The sequence below is a fragment of the Danio aesculapii genome, chromosome 20 (assembly GCF_903798145.1).
Source record: "Danio aesculapii chromosome 20, fDanAes4.1, whole genome shotgun sequence".
Taxonomy (NCBI): Eukaryota; Metazoa; Chordata; class Actinopteri; order Cypriniformes; family Danionidae; genus Danio; species Danio aesculapii.
The window spans coordinates 25,270,795-25,298,517 of NC_079454.1; the positions used below are offsets into that span (position 1 = coordinate 25,270,795).

Genomic DNA, 27,723 nt, shown 5'->3' on the forward strand with positions numbered 1-27,723 from the left:
TTCTTTAAGGAACATTACTTGTACCTTTTTTTCTTAGTGTAGAATATTATATTTTCTAGGTAAATGGGCTATATGCACAGCTAGTGAGTTTCAGCCAAAGGTAAACTTCTGGTGAATGGTTTCTGTGACTATTTTCAAGTTCATAAGGTTCCTTTTACAGCATCGATGTTGTAATGTAATTAAAGTACAATCATTTAAGTAAACTTAAGCATTCATTTAGTTGTTAAAGCATAAAATGAGATGATAGACCGTGTAACTGCTAGCAACGTCAGTACCAGCAGGTTAGCGCAGAAACTCCAGCTAAAATATTAAGGTAAAATAAATGTTCATATTTTAAAGAGATGGCAGGAAAATGGAATTTAATTCAGTGCTTCTTGTCCGGTGTGATACCTTTTATATCAAATATCTATTAGGCAGTGAAGATCACGGATTTAAAAAAAACCCAGATCTTAAACATGGCGATTTTGTAATGGAAAGACCAGATGCCGTCAGGCTGGCTGGCTGAAAATTAAGTCTGTGTGCATATACCCCATTATATATTAAATTAAACATTAGTTAATGTTTAATTTGTAGTAGAATCATGGTGAAGAAGATGCGGAAAATGTCATAAATGTACACCTCTGTATATACTATATTATATTGAGCAAAGCCCGTGATATAAAGAGAATCTGAAAACTGATACTCAAATGGATATATATTTTTGAGTTCACACCTTAAAAAGCTGGGAATATGTGAAGTGTGAAGTGAAAAGCTACTCAGAATAGTCAGTAATCCACAGCCTCCTTCAAACCAGCGACAGGGACTCAGATTCAACAATCGCAGTGTGTGAAAATAACACTGTTAAAATAGGGCCGACATCTCACATCTTACACGTGCTGATTTGAGTGAGAGAAAGCATGCATCTTGTTAAAAAGATCTTCAGCACCTTACCAGCATACATAAACCACTTACTGTACTATTAGAGACAAACCAAGATGCAGAAGACTGTTTTTAATGTTCTCAATCCATTACAATCAGAAAAATAAAGGTGCCAGGAAGAACAAATTATTATTATTTTTTTTCACAGAAATGCCATAGAACATTCCTGGAGGGCCGCAGCTCTGCACAGTTTTGCTCCAACACTAATCAAATGCAGCTGATCCAACCAATCAAGGTGTTCAAAACTACTATGGACTATTAAGCAGGTGTGAGTTGGAGGTGGTTGGAGCTAAACTATGTAGAGCTTCAGCCCTCCAGGAATTGAGTTTGAGATCATTGCCATAGAAAAATATTTTGTGGTTTCCCAAAGAACCTTTCAGTAGGTTTGCCTGTACTATGGTTTACCAATACTATGTCTCCAAAATACTGGCGGTGCCACTGTAGTTTGTAAATGGTAGTATCGTCATTAACAGCCTGTCTACAATAGATAATGTTGCATGTGGAAAAGTCACTAAAATGCTCACACATTTGTGCAACAATAGATCGTTTTATATTAATAGTCTGTGGAGCCCTTTAAGGTTGCAAAACTGTAGTATTGGTGCCTTTTATGGAAACCTATTGCACAATTTCTGATGTTTCAGTTTCGAACGCACATCTGAATCGGCTCATTTCTGTTCCTGTTAATATGATTTAGTAGCTACAACAACTGTGATAATCTCTTAAAGAAGAACGACTCATTAAGTTAAATATTGAATTACTTTGGATTGTTACCTGATAAGACTGAAAAAAAAAATGGATAAAACTGTCAGTCCAATTTTCATTATCCATTCAGCAACAGAAAACATTGAAACAATTTTTGACCACTTTATATAGGCTAATTTTGTTGGAAAAAATGCTCTTTTTGTAACAAATTTTCTTCTGTATAATTTGTATCTTTATTTTAATATTTCTGTTGGTCAGTTATCTACAAAATAAACAAAAAGAATGAATACATTTTAGGTGAAGTGAGGTACAAATAATGCGTTTTGGCTTCAAGGGAATTATGAATTGAATTCAAGTAATATAACATTTAAAGATAGCATTTCTGACCATTTTCTTTCAAATTTGAGTTATGAATTACTGTAATCGCAATACTACCGGGTATCATGATATTTCAGCTGGTATAGTATCGTAAGATTAATGAATGAAACTGCGACAACCCTACCGTTAAGTAAAAAGTTCTTCAAAGTGCCAATTTTAAATTTTCTAATAATCTCCTTTATTACAGTGAATAGCATCTCGTCACCTTAGAATTTTAAGTTTTTAATCTGACATTTTTGTCTGACATTTATTCTTAATAAATGACATCTTATTTACATTATGTGATTTTTTTAATAAGTTGTTTACATTAAGACTTTTTATTTAAAAAACAAAAAAGGTTTTATCTACAAAGACGAACTCTAGCTTGGCTCTATAAGGTTATTTCTGTGAGCTAAGCAGCATTTAGAACACAAAAATGTAATATATTAAATGTGAAATATTTAGATTTATTTATATATAGTCAGTGAAACATTTTTCAGTGCTTATTAAATTTTGTTAAAGAACTCCTTTACTCAATGTCTGTTTTCTTTTAAAGTCTTTAAATTGATATTAAGCCTTGAAGGGCAAATACTTAACATAGCTAATGGGTCTTAATTACAACAATTAATATTAACATATTAATTACAAATTATTACCATATTAATTACAATGATTAACATCTGCACTGGACAAAAATTTTAGCACAGTATTCAATGCTTAATTTGAACAAGAAACAATATTCATCCTAAAACATTAAATAAATGCAAAGCAAAAATTTAACTTTCTCGAACATCAACATATTGTTACAACACCTTTTTTTATTATTATCAAATATTAAGCAGACTGATTGTTTTTCTTGATAAGTAATGCTTCAATTAATGATCTGCTAGATAGAACCTTAATCCAAGCAGAAAAATGACTTTTTAGAATTAGAAGGTTCTGTCTGCATTTGCTGTTTGTTTTACCCCAATTTGCAAATTTAAGAGAATTTTGATCATTTACATTTAGAGTCTCGGTCATGTTAATGTATAAAAGAGAACTGTTACACACATATTGTTTGTTATATGGAATGCAAAAACTTTGAAGCTCAATATCTTAAAATCATTTAGAACGCAGATAGTGTGCTGATACAGTTATACACACAATTCCTTTTAGTACAAAATTTACCATAGCTTTTATTTTTCATTTAATTCTGTTCTTTCAGGAAGCATTTGCTGTCAATATTTCCTGACTAAGTGTGGTCTTTGTAATCATAATGCTTTTTTGTTGCTCAGTGTTTAGCCGAAGAGTTCTTTTTCCCTTTAAGGACTCTAGTGTTGTGATGACGTTGTTTGTTTTGGTTAAAACACAGATAGAACCTTATAATTCCAAGGTGACGATTTGACGAACTAGGCATCGTTCACCCAGATTTACTCACCTAACCCTCAAATGATTCCAAACCTGGTGAGTTTGTTCTGTTGAACACAAATGCAGATAGTTTAAAGAATGTTCAAATCCGGTAGCCGGTATAGTATTTTTTTTCATTATGGATGGCATTGGGTATCAGTTTCAACATCCTTCAAAATATCTCCTTTTGTGTTCAACAGAAGAAACTCAAAATTTGGAAGCACTTGAGATTGAGGAAAAATGAATATTTTTGGATTATCACCTAAACATGCCAATTAAAAAGCCTTTTTAAAAAAGATCATAGATGCAGGAGGAGGAAACTGAATAAAACCCTCAATGAAACCCCTCAGACCAAAGCAGCAGCAGTGATCTCTTTGTCTCCTCTGAAGGGTCTCGAAGGAGCCGTGCTCGCATGCATGTGAAGAATCGCCCATAGCCACATTTGAAAAGGGCTGGCCAGGGAATCATTCTGATTAATGAAATAAGTTATCTGGAACACTGTGGAATTTATAGACTGATATACAGATATTATGACCCAAATTCTGGCCATTACTAAAAACTGCAACCACCTCTACCATTCCTAGCCTATTTCCAGGCAGTTACCATGGTTACAAGGAGAGAAAGAGTGGGGGGAGAGGAAGAAAAGAGAGAGATCTAATGCACATTTCAGAGAAACTTTGTCACCAACGAAGAAAGAAGAGAACGATGATGTGTTTTTCCAAGGAACGCTGCTGACAGAGCTCGCAAAAAAACAAAGAGCCGCACTACGCATCGATATTAACAACTCATCTGAATTTATTGCATCAGCTTCTAACTCACATTTTAATTGCGACACAGAAATGTCACGGCTACCCTACAGCTTCCGTAATGTGTAACCGTTCCTGATGACCTCATCGAAGCCCTGGGTCCCTCCGGTCACCCTAAACCCTCCGTAGCCTGTTTCTCATTTCTCGCCATCGCTCAGAATAACAAAAAACAAAAGGCTCGATGACAGCATCTCATCCGACAGGCCCTAAACAATCCCCTCAGTCCCTTTCTCAGCGTCCCGAACACTTAACACTGGCCGGAGAACCACAACGCACAATACTTCACATGATGACGTCATGTAGATTGAATGAGTTTGATTCAAGTCACTCCATCCTCCAGCACATGGCGTGACAGCAACTGTGACGCGCAGGTAACATTTAAACCTCATTTGCACAATACTTGTTATTCTAGGACGTAATACACACCTGCTTTTCTATTTTCACTTGAAGATGCTTGATGTAGGTTTTTTTTTTTTTTTTTTTGGTAAGTGTAATTATTTCAATTTAATACATCCTTTAGTTAAGAAACAATGGTTTGGTCAATTCTGAAGGAACAGTTGATGCAAGATGTTGTTTATCTGAGTCATGTGGGTGATATTTTTGCACAATGTGTAATTAATATTAATATTTTCTATAGGATGCTTTACAATATGTGTAAATACATTAGAATAGTCAGTACCAAAGCCAACACAAAAGCTAATTTAATAAGATACCTTTAGTTCATGGTCCAAAGTAATAGTACACCCCAATTAATATGTAAGGGAAAATATATATATTTTTTAATCTATGATGAGGAAAAATAAAGAGAAACAAAGTTTTTTTTTTTTGTAATCTTTGTTCACTACCTAATTCGAAATGTTTCGAATGTTTAAATGTATTATAACCAGACTTGTATTCTTATTAATCTAACTGTTAGCTAAAACTCTTTAGTTTAAATGTACCAAAATGTATTGTCCGCGTTAACTGAAAATTTGATAAAATACTAATTTCTAAAAGGGTTGTACTGTACTCACTGTGCACTTTATATATAGCATCCATCACCCATCTCAGCATCACACCAGATTTCTTTGTTTGAGAGATGAAGATGTTGCAGTTTGCGCAGATGAAAAGAAATTAATAGCCTAGCCTCTATCGCCCTCTTCTGGTTCAAAGTGGCATTACAAGATAAAAACGTTCAAGGAACATTTCGTGTATAGTTAAAGCCTGTCTGTGGCATATTTAAATAGGTAATAATAACAAAAGTATTCTTTTTAGAAAAGCCAAAATTGTTGGTTACAACAATACAATGATAAATTACTCGTTTCCAGAGGAAAAACACGCGACATAAACAATGTTACCCACGTGTATACCCTTTTGTACTTGTTTCGTAAGTTTCTTGAAAATGCTTTTAAAGTCATACGAATCAATATGCAACTTAAGCTTAATTAAACATTTTAGTATATATTTTAGTTTTTTGTATAATCGTGCAAATTAACGTTTAAAAATGACAACACACACGAATAAACCAGTAAAGTGCACTGTTATGAAGGAAGGACAAAAGTAATGTTTGCAAAAACCGACAGTAGGCTACAGGCTGCGTGAACCCTTAAGTGTTAAAATTATAGCTACACATTCTTGAAATATTAGCTTTTATATTTTGGTGTCTAAATACTTTAATGCATAATGAAAATTGGACTGACAGTTTCAATTTACTTGAACGTCGATGTTTTCTGCTTTGACAATCTACATTGTAAAATTACTATATAGAATTAATACTAATTATTTACAAGTAGGATGTTCTTACCCAGTGGAGAACAGTTAACACCTCAACTGAACGTAGTCACACGAAGTTCTGTTAACTAAAAAACAAAAAGACGCTATTTTAATCAGTTCTAAAATTACAATTTGTAGAAATTATAAGAAAGAAATAGTTTACCTGTTAAGAGCGTCGAGGTCTGTGTAGTTGATGCTTCCAAAAGAGGCGCCAACAGTTAAAAGGCGGAAACCCTAAAAGCTCTCAACACAAAGAATAATTTCAGAATAAAATGGATTTTTATTACGATATGGTTCCAAGTAAACGGTATAGGAGCTAAATAAACTTTTTGTGTAGATTTATAGCACAAATGCTAGCTTTTAAACATGTCAACGTAAAAATATCTATAAAATTGTAAATACGCATTGTTGGGGTAACACGTGGTCAAAATTAGGTCATACACGACATTTTACCTGAACGTCGAAGGAAAAGACGATGAGCATTTGAATTATTATAAAAAGAATGCACACACGTTACACTCCCAGTGCAACCTTTTGAGCAATGTTAACAGACAATATTGCAGATTGACATTGGTTTTACTTTCCTATTGGGCTATGGGGGTGTGGGGCAACAAAACGGTGGATCCGATTGCCTGAATAATTATTTGCCGTGTCTTGGTTGCCTGTTGATGGCATCATTTCCAAAAGTTGCCTGGCAACATTGCTCTAAAAGTTGTCCAGTGTATCATTAGTATAAAGGAGTTAGAAAGAGAGATCCAAAAAAAAATGAATATTAGGCCAACAAGTATAAAACATCTAATTTGCAGACCGGTATAATCAGCTCAGTTCAGGGTCCTTTAAATGTAGCGCCATTGTTTGAGAGAAATGCCGTTTCATTTCACCATCCACTTTAGCAGCTGCAGTAAATATACAAGTTTGAAATAATAAAGCTCAGCTTAACCAAGTACGGAGCAAACATATCCAGTGTAATTTATTAAACTATCCAGAGAATGTTTTGTCTTTACAAAAAAAAAAAAAAAAAAAGAAGCTGAAGTGAAGACCAGATAGAACACGGACACTCGCAAGACTTTTTTTAACCTGTTCGATTTATTTCAAGATGCGACCTTCACCTGTGTATTCCCATTCCCAATAGCTTAAGAAATCTTATTTACAGCACATAGTACAGGAACTCATCAAGAACGTTGAACTGAAGAAAAAATAAAACACTTCACTGTTAAACAAAAAGAATTGAAACAAGTCACTTGAAGATCTTGAACATCCAAATGTGTATTTACCCTGTTCAAGATTTCACTTCATCGTGAGCATTCTTAACCAGTATTGGCGGGATTGTGCAAAACTGTGTGGTTGAGTCGGTGCTGGGTAGAACAAAGTAAACAAAGGGTGAAATTCATACCTAAATGTAACAATACAGCTTTGATTTTTCTCTCAAATACTAGAGGAATGAAAAACTAGTGGTAAGAATGGAAAACGGAAAAACTAAACAGAACCAGAATGGGTGGACTGCCCTTATCATAATTTCACGATTTCTGCAGCATATTGACAAGATCATTCAGGTCAGACAAAATCTGGCCACTCTTAATTTCACTTGTGTTGCATTCCCTACCAATTTTAAAAACTCCTAACCGCATTAAAGCACAGCATGTGTGAGCGGTCTCGTTGCCGCAAAGCAACAAAACAAGTCAAGTAAAATGCAAGCAGTTCAACTCTAAGGCAGCATGTGAACTAAAACTGAATAAATCAAGCTCAGAGAAAGAGCATCTTTCCCACAATTGCAATAAAAGCTATGAAGCGGATCTGAAAACCCTGGATAAACTACCATACATGGTTAGATAAAGATACACAACCGAGCAAAAGAAACACAAGAATACTGAAATCATGATTAAAATGCTTGTACTCACAATCACATACACTCAAGTAATTTGTTTCGTTCTCTTTTAGACTGATGATTGTTTTTTGTTTTGTTTTTTTGGAGCGGGAAAATAAAAGAAGCGTATTGCAAAAGTGGCGTTTTCTTGCGAGGCCGCACATACACACAAATCGTCCCTTGTTTCTCCATAAACGCAAGGTCGACATGCAAGGCATATGTAAGATATACATCCCCCGATTTCGATTAATACATTTTAACACTTTTTAGGGCAGAGAAACAAATCAAAAAATAGGGAACGTCTTTTTTTTTGCATAAAATGGGCTAAAATGAAACACACACAAAAGTGAATGTAACTAAATAAAATAAAGATCTAAAAAATGATAAAATGAGCTTTTGTATGAATCTTAAAGCCACTTCACTTTCACATTCTTGAGGGCCAACACCTTTTCAAGGGGAATAAGGCAAACCCCTCAGGGAATTTTGGGATGTGGAAGGGGGAAAATATGACATTCAGAAAAAATCTAATTGAATCCTTTAACATCCTCCATTTGGAGTCCTGATGTATAATGCAGGTGTCCTTGCACTCGGTTTGCTGGCTTGTTTGGATATCTGAAGATCTGCACGTTTATCAGTTGTCCAACTGTATTTTTTAAATGTATTTTTTGGCCTGCCAAACGCAACATGCTTGTGCAGTTGAGCGCAGGGTCTTACTACTGTTTGCATTGGTGGAAATGACCCATGTTCTCCTGCTCTGTGGAGCACAAGTCCTACAGTTTCCATCTTCAGAGACTTCATGGGTGCATAAGGGTTGTTTTAAGAGGCGGAATAATGGAGTTTCTGGGTCAAACTATAGCTAACCCCCAATGTTTGGATTGGGGAGGTGGAGATACCGGGGCTGTGGTTAGGATAGAGTCAGTCTGTTTAATGATGAGAGGGTTCATGAGGTGCCCTGTCTCTTCTGCTGCTGCGCTCGGATCAGCTCCAGTTGTTTCTTGCATTGCTGGTAGTAGGTAGACAGACTCTTGTTCTCCTCTATGAGCTTCTTTTGCTCCTGAGCGAGGCGACATGCGTTCTGTTGATCCTTTTCATCTTGGTCTAGTTCTGCTATCAGCTCCTCCCTGCAGAGATGGACAAAAGACATTAGGGGATGAATGGCGAAAAAAACAAAACAATGCATATCCTATGGCTAGGCCCACACAGAATCTCCGCACGCAGATTTCTGCAGCTCTTTAGCCCATCAAGTCTATGAATTTCTTGTGTAAAAAATGCTATTTTATATTTATTTATATTAATTATTTTCACTAATATTATTGTGATATAATATGTAAATGTTCATATGATTTGTTTACAATACACTTTGTAAAGTAATATTTTCTGTGTTTTAGTAGATATATTATATGAGAGACTTGCTTTGTTTACCAAATAAGTGGATCTAATTGGGTTTGCATTGTAAACATTAAATAAAAGTTAAAATGTATTATTTTTTATTTCATATATTAAGATTTTATTTACCGTACTCCTAAAATCATTCCGCATAAATCCGCAGATTTTTATTTATTTATTTTTTTACAAAATTCACCACAGAAATAGCAAAAAATGTCTGCAGATTCTGTCTGGCCATAACAATGGCCAAAAATACAAATACTTTGGTGTCTAGTTGTGATGCACTGAAATTAAAAGTCCTGGTAAAACAAAACAAAAAATCAGGACAAACTGAAAACCAAAACTTCTATATTTAGAAACTGCCTTTTATTTAAATGTATTTCATAATCAACACTGGGAAATGCCGTTCTTTTATTAACAGTTTTAATAACAGAATTTTAATCCAATTTATTAAAAAAATATATATTAATCAAATTGTATTAAAACTTGTTTTCATGGTAGAATTATAATAATAAAATTTTACATTAAAAGCAGCATGCTTTACAGCACAGTTCATCCATATTTAATGTAAAAGCAAAAATGTAAATAATCGTATAATGGAAAAAAATTATCCATGTATGAAAATTTAGTAAATTTCATATTTAGGTATTTAAATAAATAACATTTATCACATCTTGTCATTATATTAGAATTATCAATGATATAAAGTTTGGTTATGTGGTAACACCAATGTTATTTTAATATTATATATTATATACTATTATATTTTATGTGAATATTTAGCACTATCTATTATTTTTATTATATTATACAATTGTTCATTTTGTTACTTGTCGTTAGTAATTCTGACATGATTTTGCCTTACTATTATTACTTTAATTCTCATTTAGGAATAGCTATTTTTGTTTCTGTTTTAGTTCATCTGTTTTTCCAGTTCAATACATAAATACTTCAAACCCATTTCACTTGGTTATAAAAGGTAAATCTTAAAAAAGATCAATAAAAAAAATTAATAATTTAGGTTGTTTTGCATACTTTATTTCAAATTTATATGAATGAATATGCAAAGTGTTTAAAAGGCTGCATTTACACTGCATGGTTCAAGTAACCCAATTCTTTTCTCCCATGTGATACAGATCGGATATGGCTCATGTACGTGCAAGCAGGAAAAAAATAAAAATAAATCACATGGATTCCGATTTACTCAAATCAGATTCAGGCCTTGTTCATATGTGGAAATTTATCCGATATAAATCGCATCCGTGCCCTTGTGTCTGCAGTGTAAGCAGGTAGATTGGATTTTTACCTGTCGATGTGAGTCATACATCATTTATAACCTAAGCGAATGACGTCAGCAAAGTCTCAAACCTTAAATCTCATATACAAGGACAAAAGAAGCTATTATACTGTCATATAGCACAAGTATTAAAGATATTAACGAGAGAGCGCAAGCACAACATCCGCCACGTAAACAATATAAACTAATAGAACTATTGCATACAAAACATCTATAAATCACGTTATGGCCATGACATTAAAATCCCTACTGGTTTAAAAAAAGCCTCAATTAAAAGAATATGGACAAATGATAACTTTCAGCCTTAAACTATAGCAAAACAACTTGTCAAATAGAAAAAAAAAATAAATGAAACCGGGCGAACAGAATAAATATATTAATGGAGAAAATAGTCCATGTTTATTATCAGCTGTCAGTCAGCGCCCGCTCTTTTTTTTCTGCTCATTGCGCCTTTGCCATGTGCTGTGTAAATGCAGACAATCGTGTACTAGTCACCTTTAAAAATTAATGTAAGTGGGTCATCAAAAAAAAAAAAATAAAATAAAATAAAAATTCAGATTCAGAATGGACCATTAAGATCTGCAGTTTAAATTCAGCAAAAGTTACCGATGAAAACTCCAAATCGTATTATACATGATGATGATTTGAATGAATTCCTATTCCTCTGACTTACTTTCTCTGTTTGAGAAGCGCGATCTCTGTCTGCACCTTCAGGTATTCCTGTGCCATTTTACAGTGTTGCTCAAACACTGCCATCGACTCTTTGGAGTTTGGGCATGGAGCTAGAGGCTGCAAACAAACACAGACTCATTCATCAAATGTCACCGATTTTGGCTAATTAATCAGAAATGCAAAAGTGATATTTATACCATTCGTGGACTGAACGCCAAAATTATCAAAATGTCTCGCTCTCAATTTGCAGCCATGCATTTATAACCCAATTACACCATATAAATAGCATATAAAACTCTAACCCAGGCTTGATTCAATTAGAGGGCTGTTTTTACACCTTGGGAATCTTTTTAGGGAAGAGTGAGATCACAATACTCGGAAATTAAATTATCCCCACCACAGTTTCCATGCATGTGCAGTCATAAATCTTGTCTGAAATCAAAAATTCTGGACACACTGGGCTGAAATTGAAATGTTAGTATAAAATAGCAGTCATATTGATATTTATTTCTTCAATTTCATACCTGTAACTGATGGTCCAGGGTCAGGTAGGCCATAGGGATAGAGTTATCTGAGCCATTAGTGTCTACAAAAATAAAAAACATTTTTAATAAATCATAAACTGAGAACTAGTCTGTCTGTATTGACCTGCAGCATGGTTTCTTTTATTATGTGGATATGTAGAGCAAACTAGCATGTCAACTCAGTGCACAAAGTGATTTCTAGTTTGTTGAGTAATGCTGATAGTAAACTGTGGTAATCCACTGAAAGAAAGCAAGAGTTCAGTAATAATAGCAGTCAAGTCTGCCAAGTCTGTGACTGTCAGACAGAAACCATCCTAAATCCTTGATGCTGCTTACGTAATGTCTGCTGCTCTGCCTGAGCCATTTACTGTCACTGATACGGATTTACAAACACACACACTCACATGGAGGATGTGAACTTTTGAGGTCACAAGTGAATATCAACAGTGTGTTTGGAACACAAAACAGCACAATTATAGAATTTCAAACTTGCATAAAGCTCACATAATAATCCATCAACCAATATACCCATTTAAGAGTTCATACACTTACACAATGATTTTTACATGTAGGCATGAGTGACAACATGGATTCTCACATGATCTCTGTCTGTGTGAACATATATATCTATGATGGCTAAAAGGAAACTATAGACCAGGGTTTCTGCAGGTTTCAAGTAGACAAATTTAAGACTTAAGACCCTTTTAAGACCTTTAATAATTAAATTTTAGACTTATTCAGGTTAAAGACTACAATGTTTTTCTAATGGCCCGGCATTCATGGGGAATCCCCCCCGCCCCAATCAGGTAATTTAATTTGGGGAATTTGCTGTAAAAATGTCTAACAGCTGTTGAATAGGATCTCTTTGCAATAAAAGACTTAAATATAAAAGGTTTTATTGAGATGTATTGCTGGTCATTGGACAGATTTCAGCCGAACTGAGTAGCTTTACATAGACAAAGCAAAATTAAGACCTGTTTAAAATGATTTAAGACCTACAACACAATATTTCAGCAAATTTAGGGCCTAAAATGTTCTTTTTGAAAGACATTTTAACACCAAACAGACACCCTGGTAGACTCTACCTGTCTTGTCTGGTGTAATCATCCTCACGCTTGGACTGGACGATCTGCTGTTGTTTCTGCTATCCTGTGATTGAATGAAAAAAATATTTATGTCAATTACACACTTCAAAAACAATAAATAAATACACATGAATATTGACTATGAAATATGTTCAATTTCAAAGGCTGGTTTAGCACCATTCAATACAACTGAGATTGTCATCTCTGAAGGGGCCCTTATGACACATGATGGTCACCAAAAGGAAGAAATCTTGCCATTTACACTTAATCCTAAGTACAACATTTGTATGATTCATTTTGAAAGGTCGTAACTTGCATTTTATTGTTCCCACACACCTCAATAGAAATTACATTGTACACTAAAAATGTATTATTATTTTATAATACACTAAATTATATGAATCTGAATTCAAGACAGAAACAGATACACTTCCTCCCTACTTTTGGATTTTATTTGCACAACAATCTGTTTGTAGTTACACAACTGTAAAGGAGTTTAGGGCTTATTCAATAACTGTGCACTACATATAAATCAAAAGGGATGTACTATTAGAGATAATACATTTCAAATGAATGCACTTTCTATTTATTGAATAATCATAAGAAATGTTTTACTTGCTGGTCTGTTATTGTAGGGGTATTATTGTCACGTTTACAATAATATTTATTAGGGTTGCACGGTGTTGGAAAAATCTGACATTGTCATACCTGCCAACACTCGCTTTGTTTCCTGGGAGTCTCCCATATTTCAGACCCATCTCCTGCCACCCTCCCGTTTTGTTATGTTTCCCGGAAAACTTACGTAATTTCACACCGCCCCAGCTTTTTGGTAGTCTGTAAAACCCCCGGGTAGCCAACTTTGGTATAGAATCCGATTGCAGTGGCCGCCCGAAACCCGTTTCATAGTTACTCACACCAAGTACAGTTACTAACCCGGTTCTCAACTGTGGTATTCAGACAAACAAACACCAGCATCTCAGCCCGCCCGGTCTCCCGGAATTTCGAAGACGAATGTTAGCAGGTGTGGGCATTGTGATATTTTGTTTTGCCGTGATGTATATTGCGATATGAATATAATTTCAGATGACTTGAATAGCTCTATTTGGAAAGATTTAATTCATTTAGATAGATTGGGATGATCAAGTCTTTCTACGCGGTGCATCTGCATGAAATATAATAAATTAATAATAAGCAAAAATAAATAAATAAACAGTGCTTTATGGTTTTCTGGGGATTCTAACACAAAAATCGAATCATGCGATGTGACTATTGCAAAAACACACATTGAGATATCGATGCTCAAACAATCAGTTCAGTTCAGTTCAACCCTTTATCACGGTGACAAGTGAATCACAGGGAGTCTGGGCAGTTCTTTTTTTCAGTGAAAGTTAAAACTAACGCAGAATCATTTTGCAAAGTTTTCACAGACCAGCTTTGATCATTCAATAATGGCAGGCGGCTTACATACAGCAGTGCAGTCCATAGTAGCAGCTGTTACTTGGGCATCTATGTGTAACCACCAACACTGCCTTAGGTGCTGCCCAAACTTTAAGTGAACTATTTTCCCAAGAGCGCAGAGAACAAGTGTGAGAGAAAATGTTGTTAGTTCAAAAAGCCCTGTAGGGACAATCTAGACAACAGTGTCTCAACTCCCTTTAAGACTACAGATTGTACATCTTTCTTTTTTATTTATTTGATAAACTGTGTCTGAGAGCTCTTACTTTACTGGAGATAAAGCACAGCTTCTCGTTACCTGGCTGTATAAAACATTACCTCCTATAGTGTTTGTCACAGCTTAACTTCCCCGATTCATAACACATCGCACCAATGCAAGTGTGAAATTGAAGCATCCTACCTGACTGGCATCTGTACCAATGGCAGGAAGATCCTGCACTGATCTGCGTCTATGAGGCTCACAGGTTGCTGCAATAGAGAGAGAGAGGACAGAAAGAAAAGAGGAAACTGATGAGTCTTAGTGGTTGGTGTATAAGCTCTCACCACAGGGACGTGACACTCAGACAGCTGCACTGATTAAATGTCCAACTCTCTAGCGTGACAGCATCTCTTCCAACGCGGCCTTTACATGAATAAACCCCTCACAAGGCTGTCCCAGCAACACACACACACACACACACACACACAGCTTACACCAAAAACAGCAAACCACACCTACAGAATCACACAGGCAACTTGGTCTTCACTGATTGGACAGCTCCTATCATGGGGTAATGAATGCGTTATTGCTTTCGGAAAACGACAACAAGTGTGTATCTAAGGAAAATACAAAAAACAGCAATGATAGGAGCTGTAAACTCAATCACGACTATTAGAAGAACACAAGTTTACTAAAGAAGTCTATATACAAACATTCACACAAATGACAATTCAGTTAAAGGATCTAGAATAGTACAAGCAGAGGTGAATGACTGATATACTGTGACTTGCTAAAGAAGATGTTCTTTAGGTGCCAAAAATGACATGATGCAAATGATGAGTATATATTTCAGGTTAGGCACAATGTCATTCTACATACATCATCTGTGGCAAACATTTGATATATTTGTAATTAAGTAGATACATGTAAATGTAAATAGGTGTAATAATTCGAAATATATATAATAAATAGAAATAATTGTGTTCCAAGAGAAAAACAATAATGGGCTATATGCACAGCTAGTGTTTTCAGCCAATGATGAACTTCCGGTATAAGCTTTATATGACTATTTTCAGGATAATTTTAAGCTTTTGTCAGCTAATTTCATCTTTCGGGTTTAAAATATTTTTTGGGGTGGGATCAAAAGCAGTGCTATAGTGCGAATCTGCAAATGGAGTGATGACCCATCGTTTTCTCATTATTATTCATAGCGAAGTTTTCTTATCCTATTAGAAGACCCTGCTTAATTATTCATAAGAGCACATGCTTTCCGAAGACAGACCTGCCAAGCTGTGATTCCCAATGACTAGGTGAGACCGCGTCCGCATGCGGCACGGGTTGTATGTGTTTGTTACCATGATCCACGGAGTTTGCTGCATGTTTTTCTCCGTGATTCTGTCAGGGCCGATACCGCAAAGCTGGTGGTTTGCAGCAAGCATTTTTGTCTAGAGAGCTGTACGAGATTTGGAGAATGGTAGAATGGTTTTTTTATCAGTTGAGTTCGTTACCATTCAGACACATCACTTATCTGTGCTGCTGTGTTTACCTATGTTTAAAATCATACAGATTACCAGCAGGGTTAATGGTTGGAATAGACAAAGCAAGAGACCTGCTGCAGAGCTATCCACAGTGTCTGCATTAAGGACGGGGATTCAGGAGGAGAGAAGTCCTCCTCATTTATAGTGTTTATATAAACACGATTATCTTTATGATGATATAACAAATTGTGGTTATGTATGAAATACGAATAACAAATGGAGCACGGCGTTAAATTACTTACTGTTTATTTCTTTGCATTTTAACTTTGTAAAATATAAATTCATGGATCTCCTCACGATTTGTGTCTCATTTTGTGAGCCAACTGACAACAGTTGTTCGCTCCCCTCTTATTCCCCTGCTCTGCCAGCCATGCCAATGAGCTCCATGCCCATCTTTTTTTTTTTTAATTCAGAGGTTGACTTGAACCGAAAGAGGGGGGCTTTATGGCCCTTTAAAGCGTTAAAAAAGACAAAAGACTGCTTAAACACAGGCGCCATCATTAGCAGCAGGCTAGTGCTGAAATTCCATCGAAAATACTGTGGTAAAATTACTTTCCATATTTTAAAGACATGACGGAGAAAAATATTATTTAATGCAGTGCTTCTGAGACCCACTTTATATTGTATCTCAGCCCGCTACTGAAGACCGCCGTTCTTTTAAAGAAATCAGATCTTAAACGCAGCGATTTTGTATGGGATGGCAATTAACAGGAAGCTCTGAGGCTAGCTGACTGAAATTAAAAGTCTGCGTGCATATACCTCATTGTGAGTAAATAGGGTTGTTGAGAGTGGTATGTTGCTTCACATTTCATGCATAACTCTGCTAATATAACTAACAAGTGAATTGGATTTATATTAATATCGCTGACAACTTACTTGCAGAACTTGAAACTACATTTCTGTTAACAAGATGGTGTTGCAAGTTTCTAAACAGAATTTAACATCTGAGAGAAATCTATATGGCATCATGAAACAGCCATGACAGAATCACTTACTAACGTCACCTATTCAAAGTTGCAACCAGTCTTTTAAGTATTTACATCATGCTCAGCTATTCCTGATTAATTTCACTTTATACTCCTCCAAGAACACAGAGAGGAAATATGGCATAACCGCTTTGAGTGGAATTTTCTTTGCAAATAATTATGTTGCTAACACATTACCACTTAGAAAACCAGCCTAACCTCACAATGTTTAACTTTTCAGCTCGTAATGATGTGTAATCATAACAAAGAACTTTAATAAAAATAAAAAAAATTAAATAATAATAAAAATTTTGTTTGTTCCACTGAAAAAAATTGATCAGAAAAATATTCATGATAAAATGATTATAAATTACAATGGCCTCATGATAATTAATAATTATGACAGATTTATGACAAGTTATGTTGTCTTGGCAATATTAAGTTTTCATGACAAAGGCATCTCAAACAATGTCATCTGACAGTTGTCATAAGAACATATAAAATCTCATTCATATTTATGACACCTTATGTCATGGTTATTGACTTATAAACATCCCATCAAGTATAGTTGTCACGTTAATAGTAATAACATTGCCACTGAATCATGATATAATATTGAATTAAATAATTTTTACATTAAACTCGTTTTGCGGGGGCTGTTTGATTTCTGAGAGACTAGGAAGACTTCAATTACATTACATCAATACATTAATCAAGAAAGTTGTGAAATGGTTGAAAAGAGGTTAAGACAATTATTTTGTAAAAACCAACCGTTTGGATAGTTTCTTTTTTTGTGGTACCTGTTAAACCACAACATGGAAACAAGTTGACATACAACAAATGTCTTTCTGTTTACCTTTGCAAGGCACCCATAATCCTTCCCATTGTGGGTTTGCTGGCTGCAGTGTTCCTGATGCTGGTTCCTATCATAAATGACCCTAAGATAGAGTACCTCTATGTGGTCATCTTCATACTGAACAGCACTGCGATTTATATACCCTTCATTCACTTTAAGCTGTTTCCAGGAAAGGTAAATAAACTCACAGTCTTACTTTTTATTAATTGAAAAAAGCCTCTGTTCTATTTCTAAGTTTATCAAGGTAAAATGTATTGCAATATATGGAGGGGGAGGGGGTGGGAAATCTAAAGTAATCAGCTGTATGCCACAGATAATGTTGTTATCAAGTTCCTAATTTGCATTTACTCCATATTATTCATTAATGTACAAGTAATCCAAATATAAGCAATTAACACATGACAACAAAAAAATCTACCATGAATATGACGCTAACTCTTTTTGTTAATAATGACTGTCACTGATGAGGTCAATTCTAATGACCAATGCCAAGAATGATTACAAGAATAACAAAAATGATTGACAGGATAAGAGCGTGCATGCAGGAGGGATGCAATTCAGATGCCAATCAGATGTTCTCATTGTTACACCACATTAATAACCTCTTCATCATGCAACTCCTGCTTTGATTTTTCCCCCCACCCCGCGATCCTTCAGTGTCCCCATTTTCTTCTGTTTTATTAGAGATGATGATAATAATAGCAATGACCCTCAATGTGAAGGAGATTCATCAAAACCACGTCCACTGAATTAATGAAGGAGTTAATGAACGTTTGTGTGTGCGTGTGTGTGGAAAAAGGAGAGCAAAAAGCAGAGCGTTTGGAGACATCCTTTCTGCAGGCGAGACTATAAGCCCACTGAGAGATAAAGACATCATAAACACACACTAGCCGATTCACTTTCACCTGCTACAAAGCCAAACAGGAAGACAGAAGCAGGCATATCAATCCACATCCCCATCTCCATTTACCACGCATGCTTTAAATCTCTGCTTATCGTATTTTTATAGCATTTCAAAAGGCAGCCATGAGGACGGGGTGTGCAAATCATTGCCTGATGTTCACTACAATCAAAAAGAGGAATGAGAGAAAGAAAGATGAGCAGGGGAGAGAGAGTAGTGATTGGAATGGCTGTTACTCCAGATTCACTGTCCACCGTCAAACCTGACACAAACGCATTTGATGAAAATGTTTCGTAAATGAAATTATTAAGTGAATTAAAAAAATAAGGGCATAGGGAATCTGATAATAATAATAATAATAATAATAATAATAATAATAATAATAATAATAATAGGTGCAGGAGACAGAAACTGTTTTGTTTAGCCTTTGAAATAGTCCATCAAGTATAACAGCATGAACAAATCGAGCTAATTATTTTCGTATTGCTAATTCCACAATGACTACTGCATTTCTATGATCTTTCATGTCCTTTGTGATGACTGCAGTTGGGTTTTGTAAATTAATTGTACAGAAATTGCACTCAAAAAAATATATATGTAAGCTTGTTTCATCCACAGTAATAGTAGTTATAGTATAGTAATAGAAACGTTTCCTTTTAAAACTTGTAAATAAGTATCATGTCATTTTAAATTATAAACTCACAATTAGTTTTAATATTAAGTCTCACAATTCAAAGGCAAAAAGCTGATATTTTTATTATAAAACTCCTACTGTTTGTATTTTGCAATACCTCATTTCCCCCCTAGAATTTATTATTATTATTATTATTGCAATTTTAAATTACAGGCTTGTAAATTTGGTGTTTCTCTAAATTTGGAGCATATTTGAGATAATTCGAAATCTTAAACTAAAAAAGTCAGAACTGGGTTTAAAATGACAATTGAAATTTGCAAATGCGATGCAAAAAAATCAGATTTTTTCCTTGCCAATCTTAATAGTGATCGTTTGTTTTGGTTCAGTTTGGAATTTCCTTGAATTGCTTGGTTCAATTTGGAGTGAGTGCTCCTACTTGGCCCCAGCCTGATCCAAAAAATCTGAATTTTCAGGGGGAAAAATTGTTGGACTTTAAATTGTGAGATAATTCAAAATTGTAAGATACAAACTCACAATTCTGAAAATGAAAAAACTTTCACAACTCTAAAACGTAATTTAACCCCAAAACTGAACATGAACCTTATTCTCCTTTGAAAATGTACTTTACATGCCACAATAGCTATGCCTCCATCCATCTATTTTTATGCGCATTTTGGATGTGCACATTAAAAGCCATGTGATTTTGTTATAAGAGATCATGTAATGATAAAAATGTGTGTGAATGGACAAACCAACAGGCTGAGTACACTGTAAAACATCGAAAATGTTGTTTTGGTCATTCTAAAATGCTGTAACCATTTCAGTATTAGTGCTATTATATTATTAATGACCTCCGGAATCCATTTTTACTTTTAATATTTTGCGCCACTTAATCAGGAAGTGACGATTATGTTCTCTTTGACTCGTTGGATGGAAACCCAGCTTTATTCGCATTATGCAATTTATGAAATATTCCCAGTTTGTGCTTAAATTTAATTCACATCTTAGCATGGAAACATAGCTAATGTCTGTCTTTGTTTTGGCCTTAGTAAACCATAAGATTCCAACCATATGATTATTATAACCCTGATCATACACTGAAAAAAAAAATTATTCATTGGATTTTAGATATATTTTTTAAGGTAAGCAGCAAACAATTGCAAACAATTTACTTGGACTGAATTCAAACTATTTAAATTGTTTAATTTCAGGCAATATAAAATGTTTGCAACAACTAACCTTAAATTTTTTTTTTTTTTTTTTGTAAATCCAATGAATTTACTTTGGTCAGAGTAAGTTAGGAAGTTAATATATGCCCACAGCACAAATGTGTGCTAATGTATGAGTAATACTGCAAGTGAGGTTGACGGGGGACATATGACAATCTGGAGAAACAACCAAGAACGTGCTCACGCGTCACAGTGACGCCCTCTGATTAGGAGCTGTTTTGCTGGGAGCATCTGCACTCCCGGTACCTGTGACGATGATCTTGGGAATGTCCAGAATGGTGCCATGTGATGCCGTTTTACGGTGACCTCGCTTATATTGTGGACGTGCTGCAAAAACACACATACAGACACGCGCATGTAGCGACGAACACAGGCATGCAGACAATGTGTGTAATGAGACAGAAAGAAGGGTGCAGACAATGTGTGTAATGAGTAAGAAAGAGAGAGAGAGAGAGGGTGCAGAGATAAAGACAGACTGGGTGAGGGACGTCGCGCCATTCTTCAGCTTCCATTAGGACATACATGCAACATATATGTACAAGCATGTAAACAAAGCGCATACATCCGTGCAGAGGCAAGAAGCCTGCTGAACTACTGACTGCAGAGAAGGAGGCCATGCAGCTCTTCTGTGTCTTGATGTGTGTTGGGCGCACTGGCTGAACTCAGCAGTACACTAGTGTACACTCCATTCAGCCAAGTACAGAAAAGTGAGGTCAATGTCTATAAAAGGGACACTGTTAGTGGTGTGACTTTTTTTGTAAACATGTCAACCTGAGAACAAAATTGATGACAGGAATTGACAGGTGTGGAGTTTAAAAAAGTAACAATATTATTGTCAACTGAAAAAGAGAGGAAAAAATTACTACATAAATGTAGGGCCCTATGATTTTTACCATGTGGGAAACAGAGAATCATGTTCACTGTATTTTCAGCTTGTCAACTCTCTAAATGAGGATATAAAGTGAACTTGCTCTGAAAATGACTTCATGAGCATTTAACCATTTTAAACTTGGGAAAAAAAAGAAGATAATTAGATGATGTATACATCGAAACTGAACTTTAAAAAGAACATGTAAAATACATCTAAAAGACAAGATTACCTCTATTACTTATTACTATTACAGCAGAATGCACTTTTTACACTACTACTACTGCTAATCCTACTAAAAATAATAAAAAATCTTTAAAAATACATTGATTTATTTATTTTATAATGCTATATCAGCAGCATAGGCTACTAGGGTTGGGTCGATAGACGATGCCATCGTCCATGGCCGATAGATATCACGATGCTGAGCCAGTATCACAATCCTCTGCCCCGCCCCTGTCGCAGAAGCAACCTGCTCGCGGAAAATACATAAAATACACACTGTTTACACTCATACGTCTTAGTTTTAAAATTTAGAATGAAAATGATCCATATCCACTCTGGCATTTTACCTAGCATTTCTGAAAAGATCTCCCTCCACAATATAATCGCTGAAAACGCACATCACGTGACCACACACACACACACACACACACACACACACACACACACACACACACACAGTCTGTCATGTGCTGCAGCGTACGTGCACATCTGAGCTCCAGCAGTCATGGTTGCTTTGACCACAAAAGCCCAGAGAGCAGTGCACGTCGGACAGTTCATCAAGAGATACCGCTGGATCGCGTCTCACTATAGTTGTTAAACGTGATATTTAATTTATCTTGTCTCTGTCTAACGACTCCTCTGTCTTTTTAATCTATCAGGTAACGCATCACAGCGTCAGTACACCGCTTCAATCTTCTGCTTTCACGCTTGTACTTAGTAATTTTAGCGAAACCCTCAGATACTTGGTTGTGCACCTTTTTTATCAACCATTATAACAACAGATCACTCTGTCTTTTCATGCCAGAGTCCCACGGAAAAAGTGATTGACAGGTGTTAATTTGTGTGTAATTTATCTTTATTTATTTACGATTTGGTTATGGTTAACGTTAAAACAAAGACCATGCGGTTCAGGTAGTTGAAACATTAGGCTGCAAATAATTTATTATGAATTAATTAATTATTCATAAATATTTAATTCACTGCCGCCTATGGCAACAATGCCATCGTACATCACGATCTTGCACATTAGACATCGTATGATGCCAAATTGGTCGACATCGCCCAACCCTATAGGCTACATTGCTGCCACTATTAATAATATATATTCAATACATAATTTTCAATCATAGCAGTTTAAGGCTTTTTTTATGAATAATCACACCGTTATTTTCCATGTTTTAATTTAAACAGGAATCAGATAAATCTTTATAATCTCTAACAATGTAATTCTATAAATTGCAAAGTGGTATATTTGCAAAATTGTTAAATTGTAAGTTTCATTATTTTAATAAACTACTTTTTGGATGAATTAAACCTAAACCATCAAAATGGAATCTGAAAATGAATGAAACAGTTCACAGGGCCCTACAGAACAATTTAACTTAAGTGTATGATTTGTGAAACGTCATTGTCTGTGAGGTTCTGGGTGGGTATGAAACTTTATGACAAGCATGGAAGCAGCATAAGTTACCTGCAGAAGCAAAGGGTAATCTGGGCTCCAATTCGGAGAGTTCGACACTCATTCGTTTGCTGTCGGAGGAAGGCTGAAAATGTGACCTGCCAGGAAGACTCTCTACGCTGCTGCCTCTGGAGAGAGACTGACCAGAAATGCCCTGAAATGCACAAAAACACAAGTTCCACACATGAGCTTTTTTGTATCTCAGTCTTTGTGCGGTTATGCGGACGGTTAATGAATTACCTTTGGTTTGTAGGGGAACTTGATAGTATCGTTACTGCCAGGGGAGTTTGTGTGCTCCATGTTGATGTCGTTCTTGTTGCTGGTACATGTGTAGTCTAAATGGGAGCCTGCAATAGACAGATATTACATTAAACTTGACAACTTTCCCAGTGACTTCAATACATTTTTTAAACAATCCAAAATTTATTTATATCATTGTTGTTCTGATGTTTGAGGTTGTTAAAATACCTTACGTATTTGTAAAAAGTCTCTTATGCTCATTAACGTTGTATTTACCTAATCAAGTGCATGTTAATAAGATAAAATTGTGAAATATTTCATCATGTTGTCAATGCCCATTTTTGATCGTAATGCAGTAATGTGAACCTTTTGTAAATTTGCTCTGAGACAATAATTATTGTGAAAAGTGCTATACTAATAAACCTGAATTGAATCAAAAGCAATTGTTTCTCTTTAAATGCACACAAGATGCAAAAGTTCTTCAGCACACCAAATTATACAAAAAAATGCTGAAGCTCAAATTATCTGTCCAAGAATATAATATCTAGGAAAGAAAATCACAAGTTTTTATAAAATGTATTAAATTGACAACAGTGATATACAGTACCTACTGCCGCCTATGCTGTTAATATGAATCAAACAACAAAACAGAAAACCACTCTCTACTCTCAACAGGATAAGGCCTGATTCTGACTGATCTATGCCAATAGAAAAATTCACCAGTCGTGAGTGGGGCTTGCTTCTGTGACATCACAACAGGGGGAAATCTAGAACAGTGTATATTTGGACATCACTTTTCTTTTTTAGGCAATTAAATAAAAAAGACAGGTGGGTGGGGTTGTGCTGATAAACAAATCCATCGTCCATCACCGATGGTTTAATGACATCCCCACATCCTCTCTACACCCGCAGCATCAGTAACAATCTGCCCCCAAAAAACACTGCAGGAGCACATGTGATTGAATGCATTCAAACAGCTGGTAGAGACTAACTGCTCTTTGCCTACAAAGCTCATTCATAAACAGAGTGGGATTATCTGTTGAAGTAGAGAGTCACACATCTGGAGACCCATGACCCAATGCAACCAAATCGCAATATTTGATAGATGAAAGCGGGTGTAAGCGTTAGGATACTCAATCAAATCTGGGGATAAGGGCAGCATAAATTATTAGCGGGAAACACTATATCTATATAGGCCTATATCTAATAAACAAAAGCAAATAACCTGTTATTTATCTACAGCATAGAAGCAACAAGTTAAAACACTTTAAAAGAATAAATCCCCCCAAAAAAGTACTCACTAATTACTCACCCTCAAGTGGTTATATTAACCTTTATAAGTTTCTTCCTGCTATTAAATCACGTATTTTGATAAAAGCTAGAAACCTGTAACTATTGACATAAATTGTAGAAAAAACAAATACTACGGAAGTCAATGATTACAGGTTTGCAGCTTGCTTCAAAATATCTTCTTGTTTGTTCAACAGAAGAAAGAAGCTGTTCCAGATTTTGTGAATTGGGGGACTAAATGATGAGAGACTTTTCATATTTGGGAGAGCTATCCCTTTAAGGCTCTTTCACACAGGCACCAGCAAGCATTACTGCCCAGGGAATTACTGCCCAGGTACCCGTGTGTGTGTGTGATCTCATAAGAATTACTAGCTTAGGTTTCATTTTAATCATTGAAACCTGTTTAAGGGGGACGCAGAAACATGAGAAGGAGTTATTATTGACAATGGAAGATGATTCGCAGCTAGCTGTTTTGGGAACCCAACATGGATGGGCATGTTGAGTTCTCAGAAAAAGGCACACTATCAATGTTAACATGTAGACCTTACTGTCATTTAAATTGAAAGTTTACTGAAATTAGGTAAGCTGGATAAAATGCACGAGTAAAATTAGACAAACTTAGGGCAACCGATGTCCAAAAAATTTTGAAAACCCCATTCCTAAAATATTTGTTAAATATTAATATTTTTTAATTTGATATATTTTATTTAAATAATTTTTATTAATGTTAATTAGGTTAAGACCAAAAAAAAAAATCACCATGTCAGAAGCCCTGATGTCATCATCCATCAAGATGCTTCTCATTAGGCATCATACAATGCCTTATTGGCTAACATCGAAGAGAAGTAGCTGGATTTTTTGTTGTTTACACACACTGTGGACTCAAATTTGTGTTCAAACACCATGTAAAAATTATTTTGTATAATAGGTCCTCTTAAAAAAAAACAAACAATGCATACAATTTCTTTTACCCCAAATATTATAACTGTGATACTATTTTAGTCAAAGCATCTAAACCATTTGTTTTCTCACCCATTCCATCATTCACATTCAATTCAATAAAATAGCCATGAACATGTATTTGTTATTCAAGCCTATACCTGTGCTGGTGGCAGAGTTACTCTGGCCTTCATCTGAATACTGATAAGGGTACTTAAGAGGCTCTTCTGATCCTGGGAAATACTAGAAGGGGAAGAGAGGTATCAGGCTGAAGAGGCACAACAAGATGCAAAATATAGTCAACCAGAAAAACTGTGACGATTCACCAGACATGCTGGCGTTGTGGCATTTACCCCCATAAGGTGGCTCATAATCTTCACTATCTCCTCCATGGAAGGCCGCTGCGATGGGTCTTTGGACCAACAACGAGTCATCAGACTCTCTATGGCCTTCGGTAGATTCTTAATGAGAGGTGGACGTGTTCCTGGAGAAAGAAAAATGATTAAAGCTTCCAAACTTGAACCTGTATATTAATGCTGCAGATTCAAAAGATAAAAAGAGCTGTATAATAGGTACAAGCAATCATACGTATAACTCACCACGGTGCACAGCCCACATGATGCGGAAAGCAGGACCACCAATTTCATCGAAAGGCTTTCGGCGTGTGATCACCTCCCAGAGAATAATACCCCAACTGAACACGTCACACTTTTCACTGTAGTTGCTCCCTGTCACAGACAAACAGGCCTTGTTTACACCTGGTAGGCATTTTGATCGATAAGATCCCAAGCTGACAAGGAGAATGCATGCTGTTTTAATTGGTCTCTTTTGTCAACTTTAGAAAACCTTCCTGACTTTAAGATGAGAGTGTTGCCAGGTGTATATATGCTGTTTTTTTATCTTTCAATCTAGTACTGGAGATAAACAAACAACTGAGAAAGACAACAATAGAAAATTATATGAAGAGCAGCAGCTTTGGCTAATGCTCTGATAGTAGCACAAGTGCCAAAAGCTGTTGTTTGGTGTTTTAATCTGGACTGGTAAAAGAATGGTGTGCTTCTCAAATTTTCAGAAAGAATTTCACCTTTAAACCAAACTCAAACTAAATAAACTAATCCTACAACAGCAAAGCTTTTAAAGTATCTTCTTTACAATATTCTGATCAAATAAAAGCAGAAATACTTACTGACCCCAAATATTAAATGATAGTGATAGCATGACATTCTAAACTTATGCATCTTAAATCTGGACCTTCTAAATCCAGTTTTTATGAATATGAATTTAAATGTAACTGTAATTTCAAAAATAATAATAATAAAAAAAAACATTTTAAACATTATCATCAAACCCCACACAAGACGCACAGCATTAACAGAAATTAGAAGTTTTTATCTGTACGCTTTTTAAGTTGTGACGCTTAGACCCAGAAGGCGCTTCGCATAACGTCACACTTAACAAGCGGATTAAAGGTGCAGTATGTAAGTTTGACAGCCAGTGGTTGAACTAGGTATTGCATTCCTGGATCAAAACAAACGCAAACACAGGTTGCCAGATTCAGGAGCGAGTCTGACGATCAAGCCTAAAGGCTGATTTAAATTGTGTTCTATATAAAAGCAATGGCATGCAATAGAAGGAATATTTTCCATATTAAAAGGAGTTTCCATATTAAAAAAGTTTTTGTTCTAACCAACACCTCAAATTGATATATTAGAAACTATTTCTTCTATTTCTAGCAGCTGAACAACAGAAAACTAAGACAATAATCAGTGATCAATAAATGATCAATTTACTGTCATTTTACATTACATTTATTGCCATACTACTGAAAGCAGCAGCAGATAGTTCACCTCAGGTCTAGAAAATAAAATAAACCATTTGAAATTGAACTATAAAACTGTGACTTCAGCATCTACATTTAATAATGTTAAAGGTATTAATTAGATAATAAACCTTACCATTCCGTAAGTGATTGCATATTTTGTGCTTCTGAATGGCTGTATTTAAATTTCTTTGTCTTGTTCCTTCTGGTGCTAACAGCCAAATTGTTCATCACTGCGTATCTCGTCAGGTAGCGTGTTGTTAGGACGCGGGGTTACAATGTAACCTGCTCACCTAATGTTTACGTTTATAATATTTATATTATTTGCTAATTAATAACCTCATGTGGAACTCTGAA

At 35.4% G+C, this 27,723-nt stretch overlaps 1 protein-coding gene across 4 annotated transcripts in view; it reads right to left on the reverse strand.

The window, feature by feature from the left end:
- Positions 1 to 6,988: 6,988 nt before the first annotated feature.
- Positions 6,989 to 27,723, reverse strand: part of map3k7 (mitogen-activated protein kinase kinase kinase 7) — a 30,077-nt gene continuing 9,342 nt past the window's right edge. For 2 of the 4 annotated variants that reach the window (XM_056480896.1, XM_056480895.1), the window contains 11 exons: positions 26,147 to 26,275; positions 25,901 to 26,031; positions 25,709 to 25,790; positions 23,319 to 23,425; positions 23,091 to 23,232; positions 20,773 to 20,853; positions 14,605 to 14,672; positions 12,750 to 12,813; positions 11,665 to 11,726; positions 11,142 to 11,257; positions 6,989 to 8,906 (listed from right to left, as the gene is read on the reverse strand). In XM_056480896.1, coding sequence (XP_056336871.1) covers positions 8,726 to 8,906; positions 11,142 to 11,257; positions 11,665 to 11,726; positions 12,750 to 12,813; positions 14,605 to 14,672; positions 20,773 to 20,853; positions 23,091 to 23,232; positions 23,319 to 23,425; positions 25,709 to 25,790; positions 25,901 to 26,031; positions 26,147 to 26,275 — 1,163 coding nt within the window. In that variant the 3' untranslated portion in view covers positions 6,989 to 8,725. Of the gene's footprint in view, positions 8,907 to 11,137; positions 11,258 to 11,664; positions 11,727 to 12,749; positions 12,814 to 14,604; positions 14,673 to 20,772; positions 20,854 to 23,090; positions 23,233 to 23,318; positions 23,426 to 25,708; positions 25,791 to 25,900; positions 26,032 to 26,146; positions 26,276 to 27,723 lie in introns of all 4 variants that reach the window. The other 2 variants (XM_056480898.1, XM_056480897.1) reach the window with 2 other exon arrangements.